The sequence below is a fragment of the Crotalus tigris genome, unplaced genomic scaffold, assembly GCF_016545835.1.
Source record: "Crotalus tigris isolate CLP2741 ecotype Arizona unplaced genomic scaffold, ASM1654583v1 scf7180000018553.2237530, whole genome shotgun sequence".
NCBI classification, from domain to species: Eukaryota; Metazoa; Chordata; class Lepidosauria; order Squamata; family Viperidae; genus Crotalus; species Crotalus tigris.
The window spans coordinates 865418-890322 of record NW_024097074.1 but is presented as its reverse complement, the minus strand read 5'-3'; the positions used below and the strand labels follow the sequence as shown (position 1 = coordinate 890322).

Sequence of the window (24905 nt, the reverse complement as noted above, 5' to 3'; positions counted from 1 at the left end):
TGCCCTACCTGGCATAAACATGACATATGCCTACACACTTCCGAGACCGCCCAAACGGAAGGCAACTTAAATAAGATTTGCTTCCGAGCGTGTTGTTTTAAAGAGTTTTCTTTTTCACTGGAAGGACCGGCGCTTTGCTTCTTTAGAAACGGAAGCTTTTTATGAGATTAGCAAGGAATAAAAACCTTGACGAGCGTCAACTTTTGTATGCCACCGTTGTTTCATTTAATAAAACGTCAGCGAACTAGCTGGCCTGTTTATTTATCGCCTCTTTTGCTTCCTTGCTTAATCAGATTTTTCTTGCTGTATACCAAGTGCTCTCTGGCTGTAAAATCTGTGCAGCCCCTTGACCGAACACCTCCTCGCTCTGTTGAAGGGCCATTTTGCACATTACGTGTCCTTGAGTATTTGTGCAAGTGCGACAAGCCCATAACCCGTCGGCGAACGTTATATATATGCAGATCTGCTCTTGAATGTCTACAGCACACTGTTGAGTGTGTGTGTGTGTGTGTGTGTGTGTGTATGGAGTGGGAAAATTGGCTTTGTTGCGTGTCCCCCTTGTTCTTTGTTTTGCATTATTTAATTTCTGTTCCTAACTGTTGTGACTTGATAGTTTTGCTCTGTTTTTTCTCCTCTCTTCTTGGTTTATGTGAAAGCAATTTGCATACCTTGGCATCACTGCCAAGGAAGTTAATAGCTTTGCTAAGGGACGTTCTTAATGACTTGATGCCATTCAGTTGCTGCTATTAATGAAGTATTTTTGGCAAATAATTCATTGGACTTTCCAATGTTGATTTTCATCCACAGGGTACATTTTTATCTGAACGTGTGGCCCCAAACAAATGTTAGCTGTTTTACTGCTTATTACCACAGCATTTAAAGGGTTATCTGATAGAATGATCATGGATAATTCCGAAATGAATGTTTATTTCTGATGGCCAGTTCTGTTCATTGAAACACACAACATGCCTAATATTTACTTCAGTGGATAAATATAGGTTTATTCTCCAGATTAATGAAACTTCAGGGCCAGCCTACCACATCTTAGATATTTTTGTATTTCTTTGTTCGGGAGAGATAATGTCATTCTGCAGCCCCAGAAGAATGAAAAATCAAACAACTAAACTGTTGTGTTTCCATTGATCATTTTCCGCTTGTGGTGGTGGTGAAGATAGTGTGGAATTTCTTCAGGAGCTTTTTGCTTGGTTCATAAAATTGTAGAATTGTGAAGTTAGAGATTCCATGGCTCATGAATAATAATAATAATAATAATAATAATAGTAGTAGTAGTAGTAGTAGTAGTAATAATAATAATAATAATAATAATAGTAATAGGCTCCTTGGGTGCAATCCCAAAACAACTGGAGCACCACTTGAACACCATCGGCATTGACAAATTTGCTATTAGTCAATTGCAAAAGGCGGCCTTACTAGGAACTGCTTCCATCCTGCGACGATACCTGTAATACCATCAAACATCCACACCTGCCTATCCCAGGTCCTGGGTAAGGACTCGATAGGTAGACAAAATTCCAAATCCAGTCTGAACATCTGCTCGACTGTGCGATGATCCATAATAATAATAAAGTTGGAAGGGACCTTGGAGGTCATTTAGTCCAACCCCCTGCTCAGGCAGGAAACCCTATACCAGGGGTAGGCAACCTTGGCTCTTTTATGATTTGTGGACTTCAACTTCCAGAATTCCTGAGCCAGCCACACTGAGGGGAAAGGGAGAGGTTTCCAAGCTGAGCCACGCTGACTCAGGAATTCTGGGAGTTGAAGTCCACGAGTCAAAAAGAGCCAAAAGTCCCATTCTGCAAACGGTGCTGCACTAGTTGAGTAGTCCTCGACTTATGACCGGTTGAGTAGTCCTCGACTTACGACCAGTTGGGGGTTGCGGCATTAAAAAGGTTGAGATCCACTGCATTAGCCGTTTCCAATAATTCCTGCTCTCTTCCCAGAATGCACCAGATTGCAAATGAGCACCTGTGCATTCTGTTCTGGGTGTTAACAGTTGCCAAATATACACAATTCTTCTGGCACAAGAAGTGCATTTCAGTAACCCCTCAGTCTCTGGCATTGAAGGATAGAATTGAAGTGCAGGCTATTATCATACAGCAAAACAAAACTCACATAGGAAAAACATTTCCGCCAAACATTTCAGCTTTTTTTTTTTCAAAAAAAACCCCACAACCCATCCAACTGATTATTCAAATACCTTAATACATCGTGACCCTATGTCCCCTCATATGATTGATTCATCTGTTTTGTCTCTCTCTCTCTCTCTCTTTTTTTTTTAGGTTTTAAAAAGGAATGAGGCTGTTGACTTTTGGAAGTAACAGTTCACAAAGACCACAATTTTAAGTTCTCTTCCCTGGACCTCCCAAAGTGTTGAGTGAACCCGAGGGAGCTTGGCTCCTCTCCGATTCAAATTAATTCCTTATTTCAACATACTTTGCGGGCAAACATTAGGCACCTTGAAAATTAGCCGTTTTTATAAAATGTATAAAGTTGGCGCCTTAAAAATGGCAAGACCTCCTTGCTGGTTGGTCTTAGAGGACACAATGCAATTATTGTAAGAGATACAGTCAAACCATAGCTTTCTTGATACTATTCTGTTGTCTTTTATCCTGTATTTTCTTCTCTGCGCTGGAGATTAATCAGTGCCCGGATAAAGTCAAAAAGAAATAGAATCCTGTTTGATTCTCTCGAACTGTTGCGATCTGGCTAGATGTGTGAATTGTGTTGACTTGTTCTTCCTTCTTTTGTGATTTCCTCCCCCCAAGGGAACAGTAATTGCTAATTCAGCGTGTGACATTCTTGTTGATAACTTTCATTTTCCATATGAACCCTCCTTCCTGGCATATAGTTTGCATTCGTTACGTCTCTAGAACTGCAATATGTTTAGCTGTGTCAAGCAGGGCGCCGTATACCTTTTTAAATGGATCCGATTTATTTGTACGCCGCCTAGGAATAGGGTAGCTTATAATCAATGAATAGCCTATCGGCGATTGGTTTTTCCTGTCAGGATTGCAAGTTGAAGTTTACTCACACGGGGCAGTCTGAGATGCTAACACTTCATTTGTTGACCAGTCAAAGTTACAAGTTACGACGGATGAAACTCTTCTAAGAACTTTGAGGCATTGTTTATCTTAAAGAATCTTTATTCGAGGAACATAGCATTGGCAGGTACATAGGCCAAGCCAAAATCTGAATTCCCCTCCCCTGAGCACATAGTATCAAAGCACAATTCCCTCCTCCAATTAACAGTCATAAATCACGTTCTCTAATTAGCTTGAAATGCAGGCTTTCCCTCCCGTTCTTCCACCCGCCATTTCTTACCATCTCTTATTTCAAAAAACCTTGGTTCCCACACTAGTTACAATATTGTTATGTCTAACTAAACTCCCATGCACATTCCTCCCCCCCCCCAATATCATCTAATTCTAACTCTAATTCTAAGAGTAAAATATAAGAAGGAAAATGGCTGCATCTCCATATATTGTTGAAGCGAGAACATCCGGTGTTAGCAGCGTTGACAACAACAGCACTGGAAAAAGTGACTTATGACTGCTTTTCACACTTACGACCATTGCAGCACGTGTCCAAAATTCAGACTCTTGGCAACTGACTCATGTTTATGACGGTGGCAGCATCCCGGGGTCACGTGATCCCCTTTTGCGACCTTTTGACAAGCAAGGGGAAGTCAGACTCAATCGCATTATTAACTTAATAATTGCAGTGATTCACTTAACCGGATCAAGAAAGGTGGCAAAGTGGGGCAAAACCCACGGAACAAATGTCTCACTTAGCAACATAAATTTTGGGCTCAATCGTAAGTCAAGGACTACCTGCCTGTCATTGTATTCCTGTGCAAAATGTTGGAATTAATCCCTAAGAGATAAAATAAGTTTACTGTTCTATTCGGAGATAGACCTCAAATTTTGGATCAAGAGCAGAATGATTTCCTGTACTTCTTTCTTTTTTTAAAAATATATATATTTTTTGTCTTTGTGACCTTAGGATCACAATTGTGGATTGAGGATTTCTTATACATTGGTCACCTGATAGAGGTATGGTCAGTTGCTTGCAATTTTAAGCAGTTACAGAGTTCACAATGGGTGGAAATCCCCCATAATAAGAGACCCTTTATATTAGTTCATTTATCATATAGGAAGTGTTATTCTAGCGTTGAGTTCTCCTTGAAAAATACAGATAAAAGCATGAGTTTGGCCTTGAAATTTTAAGTCATAAAACAATGTCAGTTTGTAATGTACTCCTAGTACATTAACTAATGCGATATTACTGAAAATAATACTACTTTGTGGCACTCTTAGACCGTAATGCTACTTTGCTAAATGCATGGTTTTGTTTAATGTTTAGTTTATTAGTCATAATAGCGTAGTGCTTGGCTGTTTTATTGCTTCAGTGTCACAACTCTTTGCTTCTCTATAGTATATTTTGTGTACTGTTTGCAGGAACACGATAACAGAATAACAGAGCTGGAAGGGACCTTGGAAGGTCTTCTAGTCCAGCCCCCTACTCAAGCAGGAGAACCTATACCATTCCAGACAAATGGCTGTCCAGTCTCTTCTTAATAACTTCCAGTGTTGGAGCACCCACAGCTTCTAGAGCAGTGTTTCTCAACCTTGACAATTTTAAGGCATGTGGACTTCAACTCCCAGAATTCCACAGCCAGCATTGTCAAGGTTGAGAAACACTGTTCTAGAGGCAAGCCGTTCCACTGGTTAATTGTCCTCACTGTCAGGAAATTTCTCCTTAGTTCTAGATTGCTTCTCTCCTTGATTAGTTTCCATCCATTGTTTCTTGTTCTGCCTTCAGGTGCTTTGGAGAAGAGGTTGACTCCTTCTTCTTTGTGGCAGCCCCTCAAATATTGGAATGCTACTATACTTTTGTTAGCACTCAATTATAGGACAGGATGACTACAAATTAAATTGCTATGTTCTCCTATGTTTTCCACTTAAATTATTTTTCAGATCATATAGCGCAGGTATGATATTGGATTATCTTTGGAGAACTGGCTCTGGGTTCTTGATTTATTAAATGGCAGAAGTATCTTTTCAGTCACATATCACCATGGTAATCAATCTGAACAGCGATTTGAAGTTCCAAAATTGTGTTGACTGGCTGACATAATTGAGTTTCTGTGGAACACCACATCTAAAGGAGATCAACCCTGACTGTGAAGACTCCTTGGAAAAGACACTGATGTTGGGAGGCAAAAGGCAAAGGGTGAGATAGATAGATAGATAGATAGATAGATAGATAGATAGATAGATAGATAGATAGATAGAGTCATCAACACAATGAACAGAAATTTGGCCAAAATCCAGGAGACAATGGTCTCCAACCTTTTGGGAACCAGGGACCAGTTACGTGGAGAAAGTTTTTTTCGTGGACCGGAGAGTGCGTGGTTTTGTGTGCTGCCTGCATCTCACAGATGGGGCTTTGCTAGTTTGTGCGGACTGATTGCTGGCATGCCGTGGCCCGGTACCAGCCCATGGATCGAGGGTTGGGGATCTCTGCCCTGGAGGATAGGGTGTACTGCGGTCCATGGGGTCAGGAAGAACCGGACATGACTTAGCGACCGAACAACAAGACCACCACAGCTATTTCAAATCTTTGTGCTATCCCATTCACTACGTTGTGGGTTCAGTTGTCTTGAAGTAGTTGGACCCTTTTAATCTAAAATTTAACTTACAAGCTTTTAGCGTTTCAGTTTACCCTTACTGAAGTGAGCAAGTGCGTGAAATGATGGATATTAACTGCTCAGAGAAGGATAAGGAATAGCGTTCGGTTTGTAACGTAGATTCTGCTTTTATACCCTTCTCCCACTTCAAGAAGTAGTTTTTTGGTGTGCTTCTCAAAATAAAACAGACTAGGTTCACTCTGTGTATTAAAAAATAAAAAAATCGCTCCCTCCAAATTCTTCCAGACGTATATTCGAGACTTTATATTGACTTTATTTTGGCACGAGGGTTTTATAGCTTCGTTATATAAACTGCAACACCGATTTCGCATTAGTAAGGTTCTTTGCAGAAAAATGCCCCATTGGGGATATAGTGGCATCCTTCCATTGTTTACTGTGTGTTTTACCGCTTTATTTTAAACATCTGCTAGAGAGTTTTTTTCTTTATTTTCTATGGCATTTTGATCACCTAGAGAGGATTTTTTTCATTTGTTTGTCATGAGCTTTTGATAAAATCAAACCGATACTTAAGATTATTAGGGTAGCGATTCAGGGCTACCAGTTTTTCTATGAACTTCTTAAGAAATTGAAATAAGGGAACAAACAAATTTGATTTCCGAGGAGTAGAAATACAGGTGTTGATTCCTGAGGTTTAAAATTTGCACCGGTTCCGGAATGTGATTTTTAAAGCTACGCTTGAGCAATAAAGCTAGGATCAACCCAAATTACTTCTGCGAATTTCTGTGAATGTCATATGTCCAAAATCAGTCCAGCTGCCATTTCAAAATTAAAACCACTTTTGACATTTCTACAAACATGTTAGAAACTCAGTCAATCTTTTCGGCCCAAGAAAGAAAATGGAGATCCTCATGAAACATTCCACATATATGTAGTCCTTGACCTACAAACGTTTGTTTAGTGACTGTTCGAGGTTACAACGGCACTGAAAAAAAATGACATGACTGTTTTCCCATTTAAGACTGTTGCAGCAACGTGATCAAAATTTCGATACTTGGAAACTGACTTGTACTTACGACGGCTGCAGGGTCCTGGGGTCACGTAATCACAGTTTGCAACCTTATTACAAGCAAAGCCAATGGGGAAGCTAGATTGACTTAACAACCGTGTTACTACCTTAACAACTGCGGTGATTCACTTAGCAGCGATGTCAAGAAAGGTCGCAAAGGGGGGCAAAATCCACTTAACAAATGTCTCACCTAGCAACATAAATTTTGGGGCTCAATTGTCGTTGCAAGTCGAGGTCCGCTGTGGTTAACTAGATGCTGTCCTGTAAAACATAAGCATTCTTCTTGACAGTAAGATGGAAAAGCCGACTGATGAAAGTTATGGGCTGTACACCGCTGAATATGATAAAGAAGGGACTAGACCAGGGGTGGGCAACCTTGGCTCTTTTATGACTCGTGGACTTCAACTCCCAGAATTCCTGAGCCAGCATGGCTCAGCTTGAAAACCTCCCTTTCCCCTCAGCATGGCTGGCTCAGGAATTCTGGGAGTTGAAGTCCACGAGTCATAAAGTGGCCTAGGCCTAGACCAGAGGTAGGCAATCTTGGCTCTTTTATGACACGTAGACTTCAACTCCCAGAATTCCTGAGCCAGCCATGCTGAGGGGACAGGAAGAGGTTTCCAAGCTGAGCCATGCTGGCTGAGGAATTCTGGGAGATGAAGTCCACGAGTCATGAAGAGGCCAAAGTTTCCCCCATGCTGGCTGAGGAATTCTGGGAGTTGAAGTTTACGAGTCATAAAAGAGCCAAGGTTGCCCACCCCTGGACTGGACAGCCAGCTCTTAAGAATGGTTTCATTGATTTCCTTGCACATTGCGAAATATTAAACCAGATTGCCTGTGTGGTATCTTCCGGTTCCACAATTCTATGATTCCGTGATTTCTGGAAATGGCTGTTTACCATCAACAGTCGTACACTTCTGCATTCGAAATATGGAATAATAAAGTTAGAAGGGATCGTGGAGGTCTTCTAGTCCAGAGGTCCCCAACCTTTGGGGCACCAAGGACCCGGTTACGTGGAGAGAGGTTTTTCCACGGACCGGAGTGTGCGTGGTTTTGTGTGCTAACTGCATCCCGTGGATGGGGCTTTTGCTTGTTTGTGCAGCCCGGTTGCTAGCATGCCGCGGCCCAGTACCGGTCCATAGACCGGGTGTTGGGGACCCCTATACTAGTCCAGCCCCCTGCTCAAGCAGGAGAGACCCTATACCATTTCAGATAAGTTTCTGCACCCACAATTGTCCTCACTGTTAGGAAATTTTTCCTTAGTTCTAGGTTGCTTCTCTCCTTGGTTAGTTCCCATTCATTGCTTCTTGTCTTGTCTTCTGGTACTTTGGAGAATGGCTTGACTCCCTCTTCTTTGGGGCAGCCCCTGAGATATTGGAAGGCTGCTATCCTGTTCCCCCCCCCCCTTGTCCTTCTCTTTATTAGACTAGACATACCCAATTCCAGCAACCGTTCCTTGTATGTTTTAGCCTCCAGTCCCCTGATCATCTTTGTTGCTCTTCTCTGTACTATCATGTCAGCATGCATGGGGAAGAATGACATGAGTTGGATATCCACAGCTTTGGATTGTACGGCCAGGAAAGGAGAGAGGCTTAGAACATGCAGTTGCCATCCCTTTCAACCTACTTCCAAACTCCGTGACACATTGGAGAATTATGCAACTTGGAGCACAGCTTGACCTGACCCACGGTTGTTTCTTTTTCGTGTTTCTGTTGGGTTAGAAAACATAAGAAAGAACGCCCGTTGGCTGTGTGTGAGTTGGATCTCAGTGATCTTACCTCACGTGGTGGAGAAGATTTGGAAAGTTGTGGAGACCTTAGTGGGTTAGAAAACATAACAAAAAGTACCCTTTTCCTGTGTGAGTTGGACTCTTACAATCTTATCTCATAAGGGTGAGAGGATTTTGGAAGCTGGGGGGTCCTTGGGGCTGTCTGAGCTTGGTGGTTTTCTTGCAGATGTTTCTTGCAAGGACTCTCTTCTCTTCCGTTGGCTTTTGGGAAGTTGAAATGCAATATATCTACCATTTCTATTCTTGTTGTCCCTTATTCCTGGATTGGAAAGCATCAAGTGAAAATTTAGAGGGTAGGTGGGTGACGTCAGTTGTCTCATAACTATCTTTACTCAAGGGCACAAGAAGACCTTGATTAAAATGTGTTAGTAGATTTACTCAGGATATATTCCTGATTGGGTAGCTATCATATTTTTTCCTCTGGTCACGAGTGATGCTCAGCGTTTGGATTGCCTCTTTGTGGGGGCTCACCTGGAAGTTTTGTTCTGCCTTTTTTTTTCGCACTACTTAATAACGAATGCTTTTGCCCTGTTTCATCAGGAGCCGAGCGTCGTGAGCGATGATCCTTGGAAAAGGAATTTCTGCTTACTTCTTGAAATAAATATTGAAATTAGATGAAAGAGAAAGACGAGAGCACGGTGATAGCAAACAATGACGGTGCATTTTTACTCAGATGTTTCTCCGCAACATACAGATTATGATGCTGGAATAATCTGATACTGCAATGACCCAAATCTGATACAGGTAGTCCTCGATTTAACAGAAGTTCATTTAGTGACTGTTTGAAGTTACAATGGCACTGAAGGAAGTGACCTGACCGTTTTTCACACGGCCTCCCCGTGGTCACATGATCAAAATTCAGACGCTTGGCAACTGACATGTACTTATGACGGTTGCAGTGTCCTGGGGTCAGGTGATCCCCTTTTGCGACCTTCTGACAAGCAGAATCGTCAATAATAATAATAATAATAATATGATGATGATGATGAAATTAAACTGCTCTGGGACTTCAGAATTCAAACAGACAAGCACCTGCAACATAACACCCCAGACTTAACAATTGTCGATAAGAAAGACAAAAAAGTCTGGATAGTGGCCGTGGCAGTGCCTGGAGACAGCAGAATAGAAGAGAAAGAACTGGAGAAGATAACAAAATACAAAGACCTACAAATAGAAATAGAAAGACTGTGGCAAAGGCAAGCAAGGGTAGTACCAATAGTAATAGGCTCCTTAGGTGCAATCCCAAAACAACTGGAGCACCACTTGAACACCATTGGCATTGACAAATTCGCTATTAATCAATTGCAAAAGGCGGCCTTACTAGGAACTGCTTCCCTCCTGCGACGATATCTGTAATACCATCAAACATCCACATCTGCCTATCCCAGGTCCTTGGTAAGGACTCGATAGGTAGACAAAATGCCAAATCCAGTCTGAACATCTGGCTGACTGTGCGATGATCTATAATTGTGGTCATAAGTCAAGGACCACCTGTCCTTCATTCCTAGTTTATATTTTTTAAAAAAGTAAAGCATTAATGTAGAAACGGTTGGGTGCTCCTCTGCTGGTCGGGAGCACCACAGTTGCAATTTTATGCAAGCAGTCCTCAACTTAAGACCACAATTCAGCCCCAAATTTTTATGATAAAGTGAAACATTTGTTAAAGGTTTTTTTTTTGGCCCCGTCTGATGATCTTTCTTCCCCCCGTTGTTAAGTGAATCGCTGCAGGTGTTAAGTTAATGACAATGTTATTAAGGGAATTTCGTTTTCCCATTGACTTTGCTTGTCCGGAGGTCACCGTCATAAATGCGAGTCAGTTGCCAAGCGTCGGAATTTTGATCACGTGACCCCGGGGATGCTGCATCGGTTGTGTGAAAATCCGTCACAAGTCACTTTTTTCAGTGCCGTTGTAACTTGAACAGTCACTAAATGAACTGTTGTAAGTTGAGGACTGCCTGTACATACCTACTTATCATAAATTCAGAAGGACGTACTTCTAAATCAGGGGTCTTCAAACTTGGCCCTTTTATGACTTTGTGGACTTCAACTCCCAGAATTCCTCAGCCAGGCACGGGTGCCTGGCTGAGGAATTTTGGGAGTTGAAGTCCGCAAGTCATAAAAGGGCCAAGTTTGAAGACCCCTGTTCAAAATAAAGCATGCACAGACATTTATTGCAATCATCTCTCTTTTTTTGGTGCATTTTTTTTAAAAAAAAACATACAATATTTTAGCTTTTTGAAAAGGTATCTTTTTTTTTTTGGTAAGGACGACTTCTAATGTTTGTATATATGTATTTCTTAACTTTCCTACAGATATGCACTTATTTGGCCATTATCCAGCTCATGATGATTTCTATCTAATAGTGTGCAATACCTGCAATCAGGTTATCAAGCCACAGGTTTTCCAGTCCCACTGCGGTAAGTGACACATTTTGTTCCTGGATTATGGCTCGGTTGACGTCCGTTTCATTTGCGTCCCTCGGTCAGAATTCTGAATAGAGCAGGGGAGGAGAATACCTGGAATTGCTTGTGACTATTTCGGGGGTGTGGCAGAAGATGACCCTCTGTGTATTTGAAACTAGCCCAAGAAACTTTGCTGCTGGAGGTAGAGAATTTACATTCTCATGATCCTTGTTCGTTCATCACTCCAGCGGGGAGAGGAATCTGTTAAGACTGGTACGGAAACCCAAGGAATAGGAATAGAATAGAATAGAATAGAATAGAATAGAATAGAATAGAATAGAATAGAATAGAATAGAATAGAATAGAAAATATGGAGTGGAATGGAATGGAATAGAATAGAATAGAATAGAATAGAATAGAATAGAATAGAATAGAATAGAATAGAATAGAATAGAATAGAATGGAAATAGAATAGAATAGAATAGAATAGAATAGAATAGAATAGAATAGAATAGAATAGAATAGAATAGAATAGAATAGAAAATATGGAGTGGAATAGAATAGAATAGAATAGAATAGAATAGAAAATATGGAGTGGAATAGAATAGAATAGAATAGAATAGAATAGAATAGAATAGAATAGAATAGAATAGGAGAATGGAAATAGAATAGAATAGAATAGAATAGAATAGAATAGAATAGAATAGAATAGAATAGAATAGAATAGAATAGAATAGAAAATATGGAGTGGAATGGAATAGAATAGAATAGAATAGAATAGAATAGAATAGAATAGAATAGAATAGAAAATATGGAGTGGAATGGAATAGAATAGAATAGAATAGAAAATATGGAGTGGAATGGAATAGAATAGAATAGAACAGAATAGAACAGAATAGAATACAAAATGTGGAGTGGAATGGAGAGTGTAGTAGAGAATAGAATAGAATAGAATAGAATAGAATAGAATAGAATAGAATAGAATAGAATAGAATAGAATAATCTTTATTGTCATTGTGTAACTCACAGCGAAATTAAATGCTGTCCACAGTGCACACTACATACGTCAAAACCACAAATAAGAACATACATTATATACACGCATCCTTCACATTCTAGTCAACATTGCGTTGCCCCTAATATCGCACTTCAATGTTGCACTATACAGTGGTATTTAATATGGTTACAGCTCTGGGATAAAAACTATTTTTCAGCCTGTTTGTCTTTGTTGTTATTCTCCTGTACCGTCTGCCAGATGGTAATAGTTCAAAAAAAAAAAACGTCCAGGATGAGATGAGTCTTTAAGAATATTTTGAGCTTTCCTAGGATAACTGGAACTGTACAGTTCGTCCCTGGGGGGAGGGGGGAGGAGATGGCATCTAATAGTCCTCTGGGCCAGGGATCCCCACCCTGTGGTCCACGGCCCACTACCGGGCCGTGGCCTGCTGGTCACCAGGCCGCGGACCAGGCTGGCCAGTGTGCACACGTGTGCACGCGCACTTGCCCCCACTCGTGGCAGCCGTTCGTTCAGCGACCGTTACAACAGCACTGGAACGAGTGACTTACGACTGGTTTTCACACTGCCGTTGCAGCATCCACGCAGGTCACATGATCAAAATTGAGATACCGTATATTCCGGCGTACAAGACGACTTTTGAGAGCGTTGAAACAGGCGCCGAACTCGGGGGTTGTCTTATACGCCGAGTCGTCTTATACACCAGAAATAATGGTAGTTTCTGGAGTTTAAGACGACTTTCTAGGCATGCGATTTGGTGTCGATCGTCTTATACACCGGAAATAACGTAGTTTCCAGCGTGTAAGACGACTTTCTAGGCATGCAACTCGGCGTTGATCGTCTTATACGCCGGAAATACCGGTAGTTTCCGGCATATAAGACGACTTTCTAGGCATGCGACTCGGCGTCGAAGTCGGGGGTCATCTTATACGCTGGGTCTCCCTATACGCTGGAATATACGGTAGTCAACAGCTAGCATTTAGGAAATTTGAAAGGAAGCTGGGATCAAAAACAGATTGCGGAGTGAGGCGACGATCACAGAAAAGATCTCTGGGAACAAAGGGCAATGCATGTCGTCCTTGACTTAATGAGGCCGTTGTTAAGTGAGTTTACGACCTTTTTCGCCATAGTTGTTAAGGGAATCACTGCACTCACTCAGTGACTCATTTGGTCGTTAAACAAATCTGGCTTTCCCCCCTTGACATGGCTTGGCAGAAGCCGGCTGGAAAAGGATGCAAATGGTGATCACGTGACTTCGTGACGCTGTATATGCCAGTTGCCAAGCGTCTTGAGTTTTGGTCACATGAGCCTGGAGATGCGGCAAAGGTACAGGTAATCCTCGGCTTACAACCGTTCACGTAGTGTCTGTTCGAAGTTACAACGGTCCTGCAAAAAGTGACTTAAACGACCGTTTTTCACCCTTACGACCATCCCCCACGATCACGTGATCCAGATTCAGACACTGGGCAACTGCTTCATATCTATGATGGTTGCAGTGCCCCGGGGTCACGCGATCACCTCCTGCAACTGAAGTCGGTGGGGGAAGCCAGATTCACTTAACAACCCGTGTTACTAACTTAACGACTGCAGCGATCTGCTTAACAATGGTGGCAAGGTAAGTCGTAAAAGGGGGCAAAACCTTATGTAGCGGCGTCTTGCTTGGCAAGGGAAATTTTGGGCTCGGTTGCGCCAGTAAGTCGAGGACTTCCTATACTTCCGCTGTGGAAGGAAAGAGAGTGAAGGTTGCCTTTATTATTATTATTATTATTATTATTATTATTAGCGATGATCGCACAGTCAGCCAGATGTTCAGACTGGATTTGGCATTTTGTCTACCTATCGAGTCCTTACCCAGGACCTGGGATAGGCAGATGTGGATGTTTGATATCGTCGCAGGATGGAAGCAGTTCCTAATAAGGCCGCCTTTTGCAATTATTATTATTATTATCGATCATCGCACAGTCAGCCAGATGTTCAGACTGGATTTGGCATTTTGTCTACTTATCGAGTCCTTACCCAGGACCTGGGATAGGCAGATGTGGATGTTTGATGGTATTACAGATATCGTCGCAGGATGGAAGCAGTTCCTACTAAGGCTGCCTTTTGCAATTGACTAATAGCGAATTTGTCAATGCCAATGGTGTTCAAGTGGTGCTCCAGTTGTTTTGGGATTGCACCCAAGGAGCCTATTACTATTGGTACTACCCTTGCTTGCTTTTGCCACAGTCTTTCTATTTCTATTTGTAGGTCTTTGTATTTGTTATCTTCTCCAGTTCTTTCTCGTCTATTCTGCTGTCTCCAGGCACTGCCACGTCCAATATCCAGACTTTTTTGTCTTTCTTATCGACAATTGTTAAGTCTGGGGTGTTATGTTGCAGGTGCTTGTCTGTTTGAATTCTGAAGTCCCAGAGCAGTTTAATTTTATCATTTTCTATGACTTTCTCTATTTGATGATCCCACCAGTTTTTGCTTACAGGCAAATGATATTTTTGCAGATCTTCCAATGCACCATTGTTGCTACTTTGTCATGCCGCTGCTTGTAATCAGTCTGTGCAATCTTCTTGCAACAGCTTACCAAGTGGTCCACTGTTTCTTCAGCTTCTTTGCATAGGCGGCACTTACTGTCTGTTGCTGTCTTCTCAATTTTGACTTGTATGCATTTGTCCTTAAGGCTTGGTCTTGTGCAGCCAGAATTAGTCCCTCGGTCTCTTTCTTCAATTTTCCTGCTCTTAGCCATTGCCAGGTTTTATTGTTATATGCTTTCCCAGCTATTTTTTTCATGTATTGGCCATGTAGTGCTTTGTCTTCCCATGCCTCTATTCTGTTCTTCATTTGGTCTTTCCTGTAGGCCAGTTTGGTCTCTCCAGTAGTTAGTAAGCCTTCCTGATATACTAATTTCAGTGCATCTTCATCATTGTTCTTCAGATATTCTTCCAAAGCCATTTTTTCTTCGTCAACCATCTGATGTACTTGTAGCATTCCACGCCCACCTATTTGCCTTGGTAGATAAAATCTTATTATTATTATTATTATTATTATTATTATTATTATTATTATTGACTCTGCTTGTCAGAAAAGGTTACCTGGGTCCTTAAAGGATTTCCTTTTTCTGGCTCCAAACTGTACATCGCCACCTGCTAAATAAATTTAAAAAAAAAGCTATTTTCTGCTTCCCAGCAGCCTTCGGAGCCAGAACGAAACTTTACCTGGTTTGGTGCCATCTTTGAGATCAGAGTTATCGTGGCTTATGATCCGTGGAGCCCAACATAACTCTGATGAGCCAGTAAGACAAACCAACATTCGTCAGACCTTGCTGCCGCTAATTAACCTAGGAACAATTTCCTGTGGCTGCAACCACACTCAAAATAATCAGTGTTGATTCCTTCGGTCCGGGATGCCCATTCCTCACGTTGCTGTCTTTAGTGGCCCGGATTAATTTCTCGTAATGTCGACGCCACATTGAACGGGACACGTCTGTCTGTCTGTCTGTCAGAACTGGCCTCAAATGCAGACCATAATGGGACTGCTGATTTACAAAGAGATGTTTTCAGCGAGTTCCCCCAAACAACAGGTCTAAAGTTTGGGAGGCATGCTCAGATATCTTCATACCTTTGACCTTGGCATGTACAGACACTTTCCAGGACTGTGGGAATTGGCTGTTTCCATGTCCTCACAATCATCCCCCTTTTAGTTCTGCGGATTTTATTCGAAGCCATGTTATAGGACAGTGGTTCTCAACCTTTTTAATGCCGCGACCCCCCAACCAATCGTAAGTCGAGGACTACTCAACCGGTTGTAAGACGAGGACTACTCAACTGGTGCAGCACTGTTGGCAGAATGGGACTTTTGGCGGGCTCAGCAGGGCAGAGACAGCCTGGACAATTCCTATTGGCTTTTGAAAGCCAATAGAATGAGACTCTATTCAAGAGTCTATTCTATTGGCTTTCAAAAGCCAACAGAATAAAAGGGAGGAGCACAGCTAAGGAAAAGGGGGGGAAAAATGGCGGACTGCGTTGTTTGGCGACCCCCGTGAAATGGTCGTTCGACTCCAAATGGGGTCCCGACCCACAGGTTGAGAACCACTGTTATAGGATCAGGCGGATAGTTATTTTGGGCCATTTCTGGTGAGTGAGTGAGAGAATATACACTTGGAAGAAAACTTTGTCAATTGTTAATCATCAAAACGGCCTTCCTCTTCAATTTATATTTAGACAGCTCGACTGAACAGCTTGTTTCGTTGTGTCAGTGCAACAACTTATTTGAATATTAAAGATTGTACTGTTAAGTTTACGTTTCCTTTTTTTTTTTTAAATCCATCGCATGCATTTTCTTTTTTGTAACGGACACGTAGTCGCACGACTTACCCTACCTTACCGCATTTGAAATATCTTCCATAATCTCCAGGTCTGTGTGTTGGAGCTGTAACTACACCCTGGTTTTATTTTATTTTTATTTTTTACTGCAAAAGGTTTTATTTTTTAAAAAATTCGCTGGGGAAAGAATTTTGTAATTCCGAAGTAGGATCGACAGCTTAAATACGTGGACGCTATTTGTATTTTGGTTTTCTCTCTGTCCAGTTATGAATCAGCTCGCCGTACATAACTCCTTGTTTTTATTACGGTGTTTTCTGAGGAATGGCTAATGAATATTGCTGCTTAGTGATTTTTAATTAGGCTAGTACTGTATGGCTAAATCAAAGAGGAATAGGAAAGGATTTCAGTAGAATGCTTAATATACACTTTTATTTGTCTTAGGATCCTTATTGTTAAAAAAAGGCTTAGTCACTGCATTATTATAGCCATAAGAAAGATTTGAATAACTGGGTTTTTTTGTTTTTTAAGGAAGTGATTGCAAGACAGCAGAAGGTGTATATATATATTTGAGGTTTCTTGGTATTTAAAATACATTTATCTCCAATAATGTTCTCAGCTGTGGATAGTAATAATAACAATAATAGTACGAATACAAATAGATTGTGACAAACAGAAGCTATTGATTGTGCTGAAATAGTTTTCAAGAAGAAGAAAACTAGCAAAGGGCATCAAACTCTCAGGTTACTTAAGTTTAGTTTAAGGAGCCATGATGCAGGTGAAAAAGGTGTGGGGTATTGTAGCCTTGCTTGATAATACCAATTGCCAATTTACTAATCAATGGAATAGTATTGATAGCCACTGCAGAACATGAAAGGTTGTGGTTAGGCTTTAAAAACAGTTTGTCTTCTTTGCGATTCCTAAGCTGGAAACAGTGAATGGCGTTCTCCCTGCGGGTGTTGGTTTGACTCCAGATAAATATTATATATGGCAGAATAGGTAGGGTATCCATCCATTCTTCCCTCCAAGCAACCTGGAGGCCATTGCTGAAAAGGACGGGCTACCTAGCCAGGGATGGAGGAGGATAAAATGGTATCCATGGAAATCAACCCCAGATGAATGCGTTGCTTAAATTGAATTCATATTTTTCAGAGAAACGAGCCGAACGGGGTGAAATTGGGCTGCACGGAAGAGTCACGTGGTGGGTGCTGTCGAAATTTGATAAATGACTGAAATTAAATCAATGCATAAAATTAAAAGCAAGCGCTGTTTTAAATGGAAAGCTGTTTGATCTCAGCACACAGCGTTCTGCGATTAGCGCGATGTCAAAGCCGTGCACTGTAAAGGGAAGCATTTTATTACAGTTCAGGTGTGCTTTTGTTGTTCTTAGTTGCGAAGTTGTGTCCGACCCATCGCAACCCCATGGACCACGTTCCTCCAGGCCTTCCTGTCCTCTTCCATCTTCTGGAGTCCATTTAAGTTCACGCCTACTGCTTCAGTGACTCCATCCAGCCACCTCATTCTCTGTCGTCCCCTTCTTCTATTGCCCTCAATCTTTCCCAGCATTAGGCTCTTCTCCAGTGAGTCCTTCCTTCTCATTAGGTGGCCAAAGGACTTGAGTTTCAGCTTCAGGATCTGGCCTTCTAAAGAGCAGTCAGGGTTGATCTCCTCTAGGACTGACCGGTTGGATCTGCCTTGCAGTCCAGGGGACTCGCAGGAGTCTTCTCCAGCACCAGAGTTCAAAGGCCTCAATTCTTTGGCACTCAGCCTTTCTTATGGTCCAACTTTCACAGCCATCCATTGCAACTGGGAAAACCATGGCCTGGACTATACACACTTTTCAGGTGTGCTTACATTGAGTCAAATCAAAATTTGAGTCCCATCAACCTTGGCTGACTCTGAGGTTAACCCTGATAATGTTGCCTAGCTGGATATTGAGACGCCTGCATGAAAACAACCAAGCTCAGAGTGTTAAAAGGCTCCATCAGTTTATTCCAGAGTTACAGATATTCATTCTTTTCTTCTGTAGATCTGGAGAAGCACTGTTTTGGTTTAATTTTCGGGTGCTTAATAACAGTGTACCCCAGGAGGGTGCGTGCGTCCGTGCGTATGTGTGTGTGTGTGTGAGAAACAGTCAAGATGGTTGGATGAAATTACAGGTACTCCTCGACTTTACAGCCATTCATTTAGCAACCATTCAAAGTTACAAGGGTACGGAAAAAAGGGACTCGTGGCTGGTTTTCACACTTACATTGCAGCACCTGTGTGGTCATTTGAGCAGAGTGTTGAGTGCTAGGCAAGCGATGTGCATTTACAATGGTTAACAGAATAACAAAGTTGGAAGGGACCTTGGAGGTCATCTAGTCCAACCCCCTGCTCAAGCAGGGCACCCGATACCATTTCAGACAAGTGGCTGTTCAGTCTCTTCTTAAAAACTTCGAGTGTTGGAGCATTCACCGCTTCTGGAGGCAGGTGGTTCCACTGGTTAATTGTTCTAACTGTCCGGAAGTTTCTCCGTAGTTCTAGGTTGCTTCCCTCCTTGATTAGTTTCCATCCGTTGCTTCTTGTCCTGCCTTCAGGTGCTTTGGAGAATAGCTTGACTCCTTCTTCTTTGTGGCAGCCCCTGAGATACTGGAAGACTGCTATAATACCCCCCTCGTCCTTCTCTTCATTAAACTAGACAAACCCAATTCCAGCAGCCTTTCCTTACCGTAAATGCCGGCGTATAAGGCGACTTCCGCGAGCGCTGAAATCGGCGCCAAAGACGGGGGTCGTCTTATACGCCGAGTCGTCTTATACGCCGGAAATACTGGTAGTTTCCGGCGTATAAGACGATGTTCTAGGAAGGCGACCCAGCGATAAAGACGGGGGTCGTCTTATACGCTGGGTCGCCTTCTACGCCGGCATATACGGTATATGTTTTAGCCTCCAGTCCCCTGATCATCTTTGTTGCTCTTCTCTGCACTCTTTCCAGAGTCTCAACCTCTTTTTTTATATCTCGGCGACCAAAACTGGATTCAGTATGCCAAGGGTGGCCTTACCAATTGGCCTTACATGCTTGCGGTGTCCCAGGATTGTGGGATTGCCCCTCCCGTGTTCCCAGCTGGCTTCCGACGAGCAAAAGTCAACGGGGAAAATCCTGATTCACTCAACAGTCCTTTGGGATTGGGCGGCATATAAATATTTGTAAATAAATAAATAAACAGTCGCTTAGCCCAAAAGGTCATAAAACGGGGAGCAACTCGCTTAAGAACTACCTTGCTTAGCAATTTCAAGCTCCACAGCGGCCGTGTGTTGAGGACAACCCCTACTCCATAATCTAATCCATGAAAGTCCCTTCTGGGGACGGAACATCTTGCAGTGCCTCAAGCAGCCCACGCTTCGTCTTGGGTACGGTCCTCTGTTGCCCTGACAACAATGCCGAGGTTTAAGAGGAAAAAGCCGCTGCTTGTCCTGGAAGTTATCTCTTTTTAGAAAGCAAGCAGATTTGCTTGTATCTCTGCTTGGGGGGGGGGGGGAAGGCTGCACGAGCCCTTAGTATCCGAAAAGGATGCTCCCGTTCTACTTGCCTTGCTATCAACGTCCCCAACAGCAACACCTTCGTCTAGAAAACGCTTGCTAAAATATTCACGAGGGATATAAGCGCTCTCCTCTCTCTCTCTTTTTTTTTTTTTTTAGAAATTTTTATTGAGTTTTATAGGGGTTAAGACCGGGATAACGATTAAGATTCAGAGTGGGGTGGAGTTAGGATCGGGATTAGGGTTAGGACGGGATTGGAAACAACATTGGGGTTAGCCCCAATAACAACAACAACAACAATAATATAATAATAATAATAATAATAATAATAATAATAATAATAATAATAATAATAAGCAAGGGTAGTACCAATAGTCATAGGCTCCTTGGGTGCAATCCCAAAACAACTGGAGCACCACTTGAACACCATTGGCATTGACAAATTCGCTATTAGTCAATTGCAAAAGGCGGCCTTATTAGGAACTGCTTCCATCCTGCGATGATATCTGTAATACCAGGAAACATCCACATCTGCCTATCCCAGGTCCTGGGTAAGGACTCGATAGGTAGACAAAATGGCAAATCCAGTCTGAACATCTGGCTGACTGTGCGATGATCGATAATAATAAAAATAAAGTTGGAAGGGACCTTGGAGGTCATCGAGTCCAACCCCTTGCTCAGGCAGGAAACCCTATACCATTTCAGACAAATGGCTGTCCAGTCTCTTCTTAAAAACTTCCAGTGTTGGAGTGCTCATTCACTGCTTCTAGAGGCAGGTTGTTCCACTGGTTAATTGCTCTAACTGTCAGGAAGTTTCTCCTTAGTTCCAGGTTGCTTCTCTCCTTGGTTAGTTTCCACCCGTTGCTTCTTGTCCTGCCTTCAGGCGCTTTGGAGAATAGCTTGACTCCCTCTTCTTTGGGGCAGCCCCTGAGATACTGGAAACTGCTATCCTGTCCCCCCTCGTCCTTCTCTTCGTTAAACTAGACATACCCAATTCCAGCAGCCGTTCCTTATATGCTTAAGCCTCCAGTCCTCTGATCATCTTTGTCGCTCTTCTCTGCACTCTTTCTAGAGTCTCAGTATCTTTTTTACATCGTGGTGACCAAAACTGGATGCAGTATTCCAAGTGTGGCCTTACCAAGGCATTGAAGAGTGGTATTAATACTTCACGTGATCTTGATTCTATCCCTCTGTTAATGCAGCCTAGCACTGTGTTGGTTTTTTTGGCAGCTGCAGCACACTGCTGGCTCATATTTAAGTGATTGTCCACTAGGACTCCAAGATCCCTCTCACAGTTACTACTATTAAGCATCAGATCATTGTCCGGCTACATACTGTATGTTCAGTTAATGTTGTTAATATAATGGTCAGTAGCTGTAGTAATTATAATAGACTATTATCATAAACATTATCAGTTGGTCAATACGTATAATTTTTCTTACTAACATATATTCAAGATCACATATCACATTCATTTCTCACTAGCTCGTTTTCCTAACCATTGGTCAAAATTATCCCATGTTCTAAAATAAACCGAGTCTTCTTTCTCTTCGATCTCTAAGGTTAATCTATCCATTTCTGCACATTCTAAAATTTTCTTAATTAAAAATCTCTTCAGTTGGTAAATTTTCATTTTTCCAGTACTGGGCCAATACTTATTCTCGCTGCTGTCAGTCTGTGCAATATTAAATATTCATTCTCCTTCTCATACTTAGCTCCTAATTTTCCTAACAAAAACAGTTCTGGTTTAAAATCGATCTGTCTTTTAAGCGCTCACCTCTTCAAGACCCTGGTGATGACTGATGATTAACACTGTGTTACGTCGACACGGTTTATTTTATTAAATCAGTAACGCGACAAATGAAACCTTTACGGTTAAGAACTGTGTCCACAAAGCACTGTTCAGGGACTCCTGGAATTACAGCCCCCAACGCTAAGCAAGACAGTTGCTCAGTGGGTTTTGCCCCATCTTAAGACTTTTGTTGTCACAGATGTTAAGCAGATCGCTGAAGTTGTTCAGCGAGTCATGCGGCCATTAAGTGAATCTGGCTCTCCCCCCCCCCAATTGATTTTGCAAATGGCAATCACGTGACCCTGGGACCCTGCACCGGTAATGAATATTTGCCAGGGGCCAAGCGCCTGAATTTTGATCACGTAACCATGGGGACGCTGCAATAATCATAAACGTTAATTCTATTCTGTTCTATTCTGTTCTATTCTATTCTATTCTGTATTTCTATTCTATTCTGTATTTCTATTCTATTCTATATTTCTATTCTATTCTATATTTCTATTCCATTCCATTCCATTCCATTCTATTCTGTATTTCTATTCTATTCTATTCCTGTATATTCTATTCTATTCTGTTCTATTCTATTCTATTTCTATTCTATTCTATTCCTGTATTTCTATTCTATTCTGTATATTCTATTCTATTCTACTCTGTATTTCTATTCTATTTCTATTCTATTCTATTCCATTCTATTCTATTCTGTTCTATTCTATTCTATTCTGTATTTCTATTCTATTCTGTATATTCTATTCTATTCCTATTCTATTCTATTCTACTCTGTATTTCTATTCTATTTCTATTCTATTCCATTCTATTCTGTTCTATTCTATTCTATTCTATTCTATTCTGTATTTCTATTCTATTCTGTATATTCTATTCTATTCCTATTCTATTCTATTCTACTCTGTATTTCTATTCTATTCTATTCTATTCTATTCTATTCTATTCTATTCTATTCTATTCTATTCTGTATTTCTATTCTATTCTGTATTTCTATTCTATTCCATTCCATTCCATTCTATTCCTGTATTTCTATTCTATTCTATTCTATTCTATTCTATTCTATTCTATTCTATTCTATTCCATTCCATTCTGTATTTCATTTCTATTCTATTTCTATTCTATTCCATTCCATTCCAAAACGTTGGGTTCAATTGAGTCGTAAGATTAGCTATACTACACTGTATTGAAAATTCTAATTCTATCACTTGCAAGATAATATCCATGACAGTCAGTATGGTGTGGTGGTTTGGGCATAGGCTAAAATTTGGGAGGTGCTGAATTCTAATCCTGCTAGGTACAAAGGCTGCTGGGTGATCTTGGGCCACCCATTCTATCTCAGCCCTAGGAAAGAAGCAATGGCAGACCACTTCTGAAATTGTGCCAAAAAACTTCAGGGACTGGTCTAGGCAGTCTCCGGGATCCCACACATCATCTCTACATGAATATTCTAAAAATTAATTTATTTTGAAACAGGAATGCCGAAACGAGGAATAAGTTCTTTGCCTTTCCAGAGCAGTGTGACTCTTGATGACTGTCATGGTGGGTGACTGAATTAATGGGAAAACATCATCCGTGTTTCCTACAGTTTGAATGGTTGACTTTTTAAATTGGACCACTTTTCACAACTTTCAAGAATTTTAGGCTGCTCGCTTGCTAAGTTATATCCAGCAAGGGGAGACTCTATATTAAAATTTGTCCTTCCCGATTTTCTCTTTTATTAGACTTGAAGATTTCTTCTGAAATGAAGTGTTAATAACAAAACGCTTTCTTCCTGAAGGGCGTAATTCTCACAATCTCACTTGGGAGCTTGTCCGACAGATTAATCAAGAATTTTCCTAATAAGTGTCACAATGCAGGAAACAAATCTGAAGTCGCATAAATTGCCCTCCGCCGTTTACAAATGCAATTTAAAGAGTAATAAAAGCAAACAGATCAAGTAACGGCTGAAGAATTTCAGATTTTTTTAAATCTCTCTTTAGAGCAGTGGTTCTCAACCTGTGGGTCGGGACCCCATTTGGGGTCGAACGACCATTTCACGGGGGTCGCCAAACAACGCAATCCGCCATTTTTCCCCCCTTTTCCTTAGCTGTGCTACTCCCTTTTATTCTATTGGCTTTTGAAAGCCAATAGAATAGACTCTCTTGAATAGCGTCTAATTCTATTGGCTTTCAAAAGCCAATAGGAATTGTCCAGGCTGTCTCTGCCCTGCTGAGCCCGCCAAAAGTCCCATTCTGCAAACGGTGTGCACCAGTTGAGTAGTCCTCGACTTACGACCGGTTGAGTAGTCCTCAACTTACGACCGGTTGGGGCTTGCGGCATTAAAAAGGTTGAGAACCACTGGGTTAGAATGAAGATGAGTGTGCATGCATGTGTATCAACACACTCGTATATGTTTGTGTTTATATATATATATATGCCTTATTTCCATCTCTCTACTTGAAATAAATCATTTTTAGAAAACAGATTTATTTTTAGAAGACAGAAGGATTTCTCTCCGTTAATATTTCTTTTCCTCAACGAAGGTCAGACTCTACAAGTCAATCCTCAGCGACATATATTCTCTTCTATTGATAATATTTTCCTGTCTGCCTGCAGTGACATAGATGGACCAGTGCTTTTTACATCGCTGAAGATTAAAAACAGTCCTCAAGTTACGTTTCATTTCGTGACCGTTCAAAGCTTCAACGGCACTGAAAAAAGTGACCTGTGAGATTTTTCACACTTACAACCATTGGTCATGTGATCCTCTCTTGTGACCTTCTGACAAGGTCAACGGGGGAAGCCAGATTCACGTAACTCCACCGTGTTGCTAACGTAACAGCTACGGTAATTCCCTTAACAGCTGCGGGAAGAAAGGTCATAAAACGAGACAACATTTGTGCAATTAATGTCTTGCTAAGCAACAGAAATTTTGGGCTCAATTGAAGTCGTACGTTGAGGACTACCTGTAGTAAATGGCAGTACATACCAGAGATTGGCTGATCTTAAAAAATAAAGTTCAGAAAGGCTGGACTTGATTAGTGCCAGGATGGGAGACCACCAGGAAATACCCATCTCTATGGGAGATTTTATTTATTCATTAAATGGGAGGATACAATAATTCTCTTCCTTTGGTGGGTGTCGTAGAATCAACTGCTCTACCCCAGAAGAAGGGTGTTATTTGAACCCCAAGATTTATGTCTCGTGTCCGTAGTCCACATTCCTTGTTTAGCGAATACACAGGTAGTCCTTGATTTATGACCACAATTAGGACAAGGATTTCCATTGCTAACCAAGATAGATGTTAAGGGAGTCATGAATATAAGACCATTATGCATTTTCATGCAGCATATGGGATAGAC

At 41.4% G+C, this 24905-nt stretch overlaps 1 protein-coding gene across 1 annotated transcript in view; it reads left to right on the top strand.

Annotated features, from left to right (window-relative positions):
• The window catches only part of ATXN7L1 (ataxin 7 like 1), a 70000-nt gene that overhangs the window by 15756 nt on the left and 29339 nt on the right, over positions 1-24905 (top strand). The window contains 1 exon segment of the mRNA XM_039354432.1: positions 10836-10940. Within this exon segment, the coding sequence (XP_039210366.1) occupies positions 10836-10940 (105 nt within the window).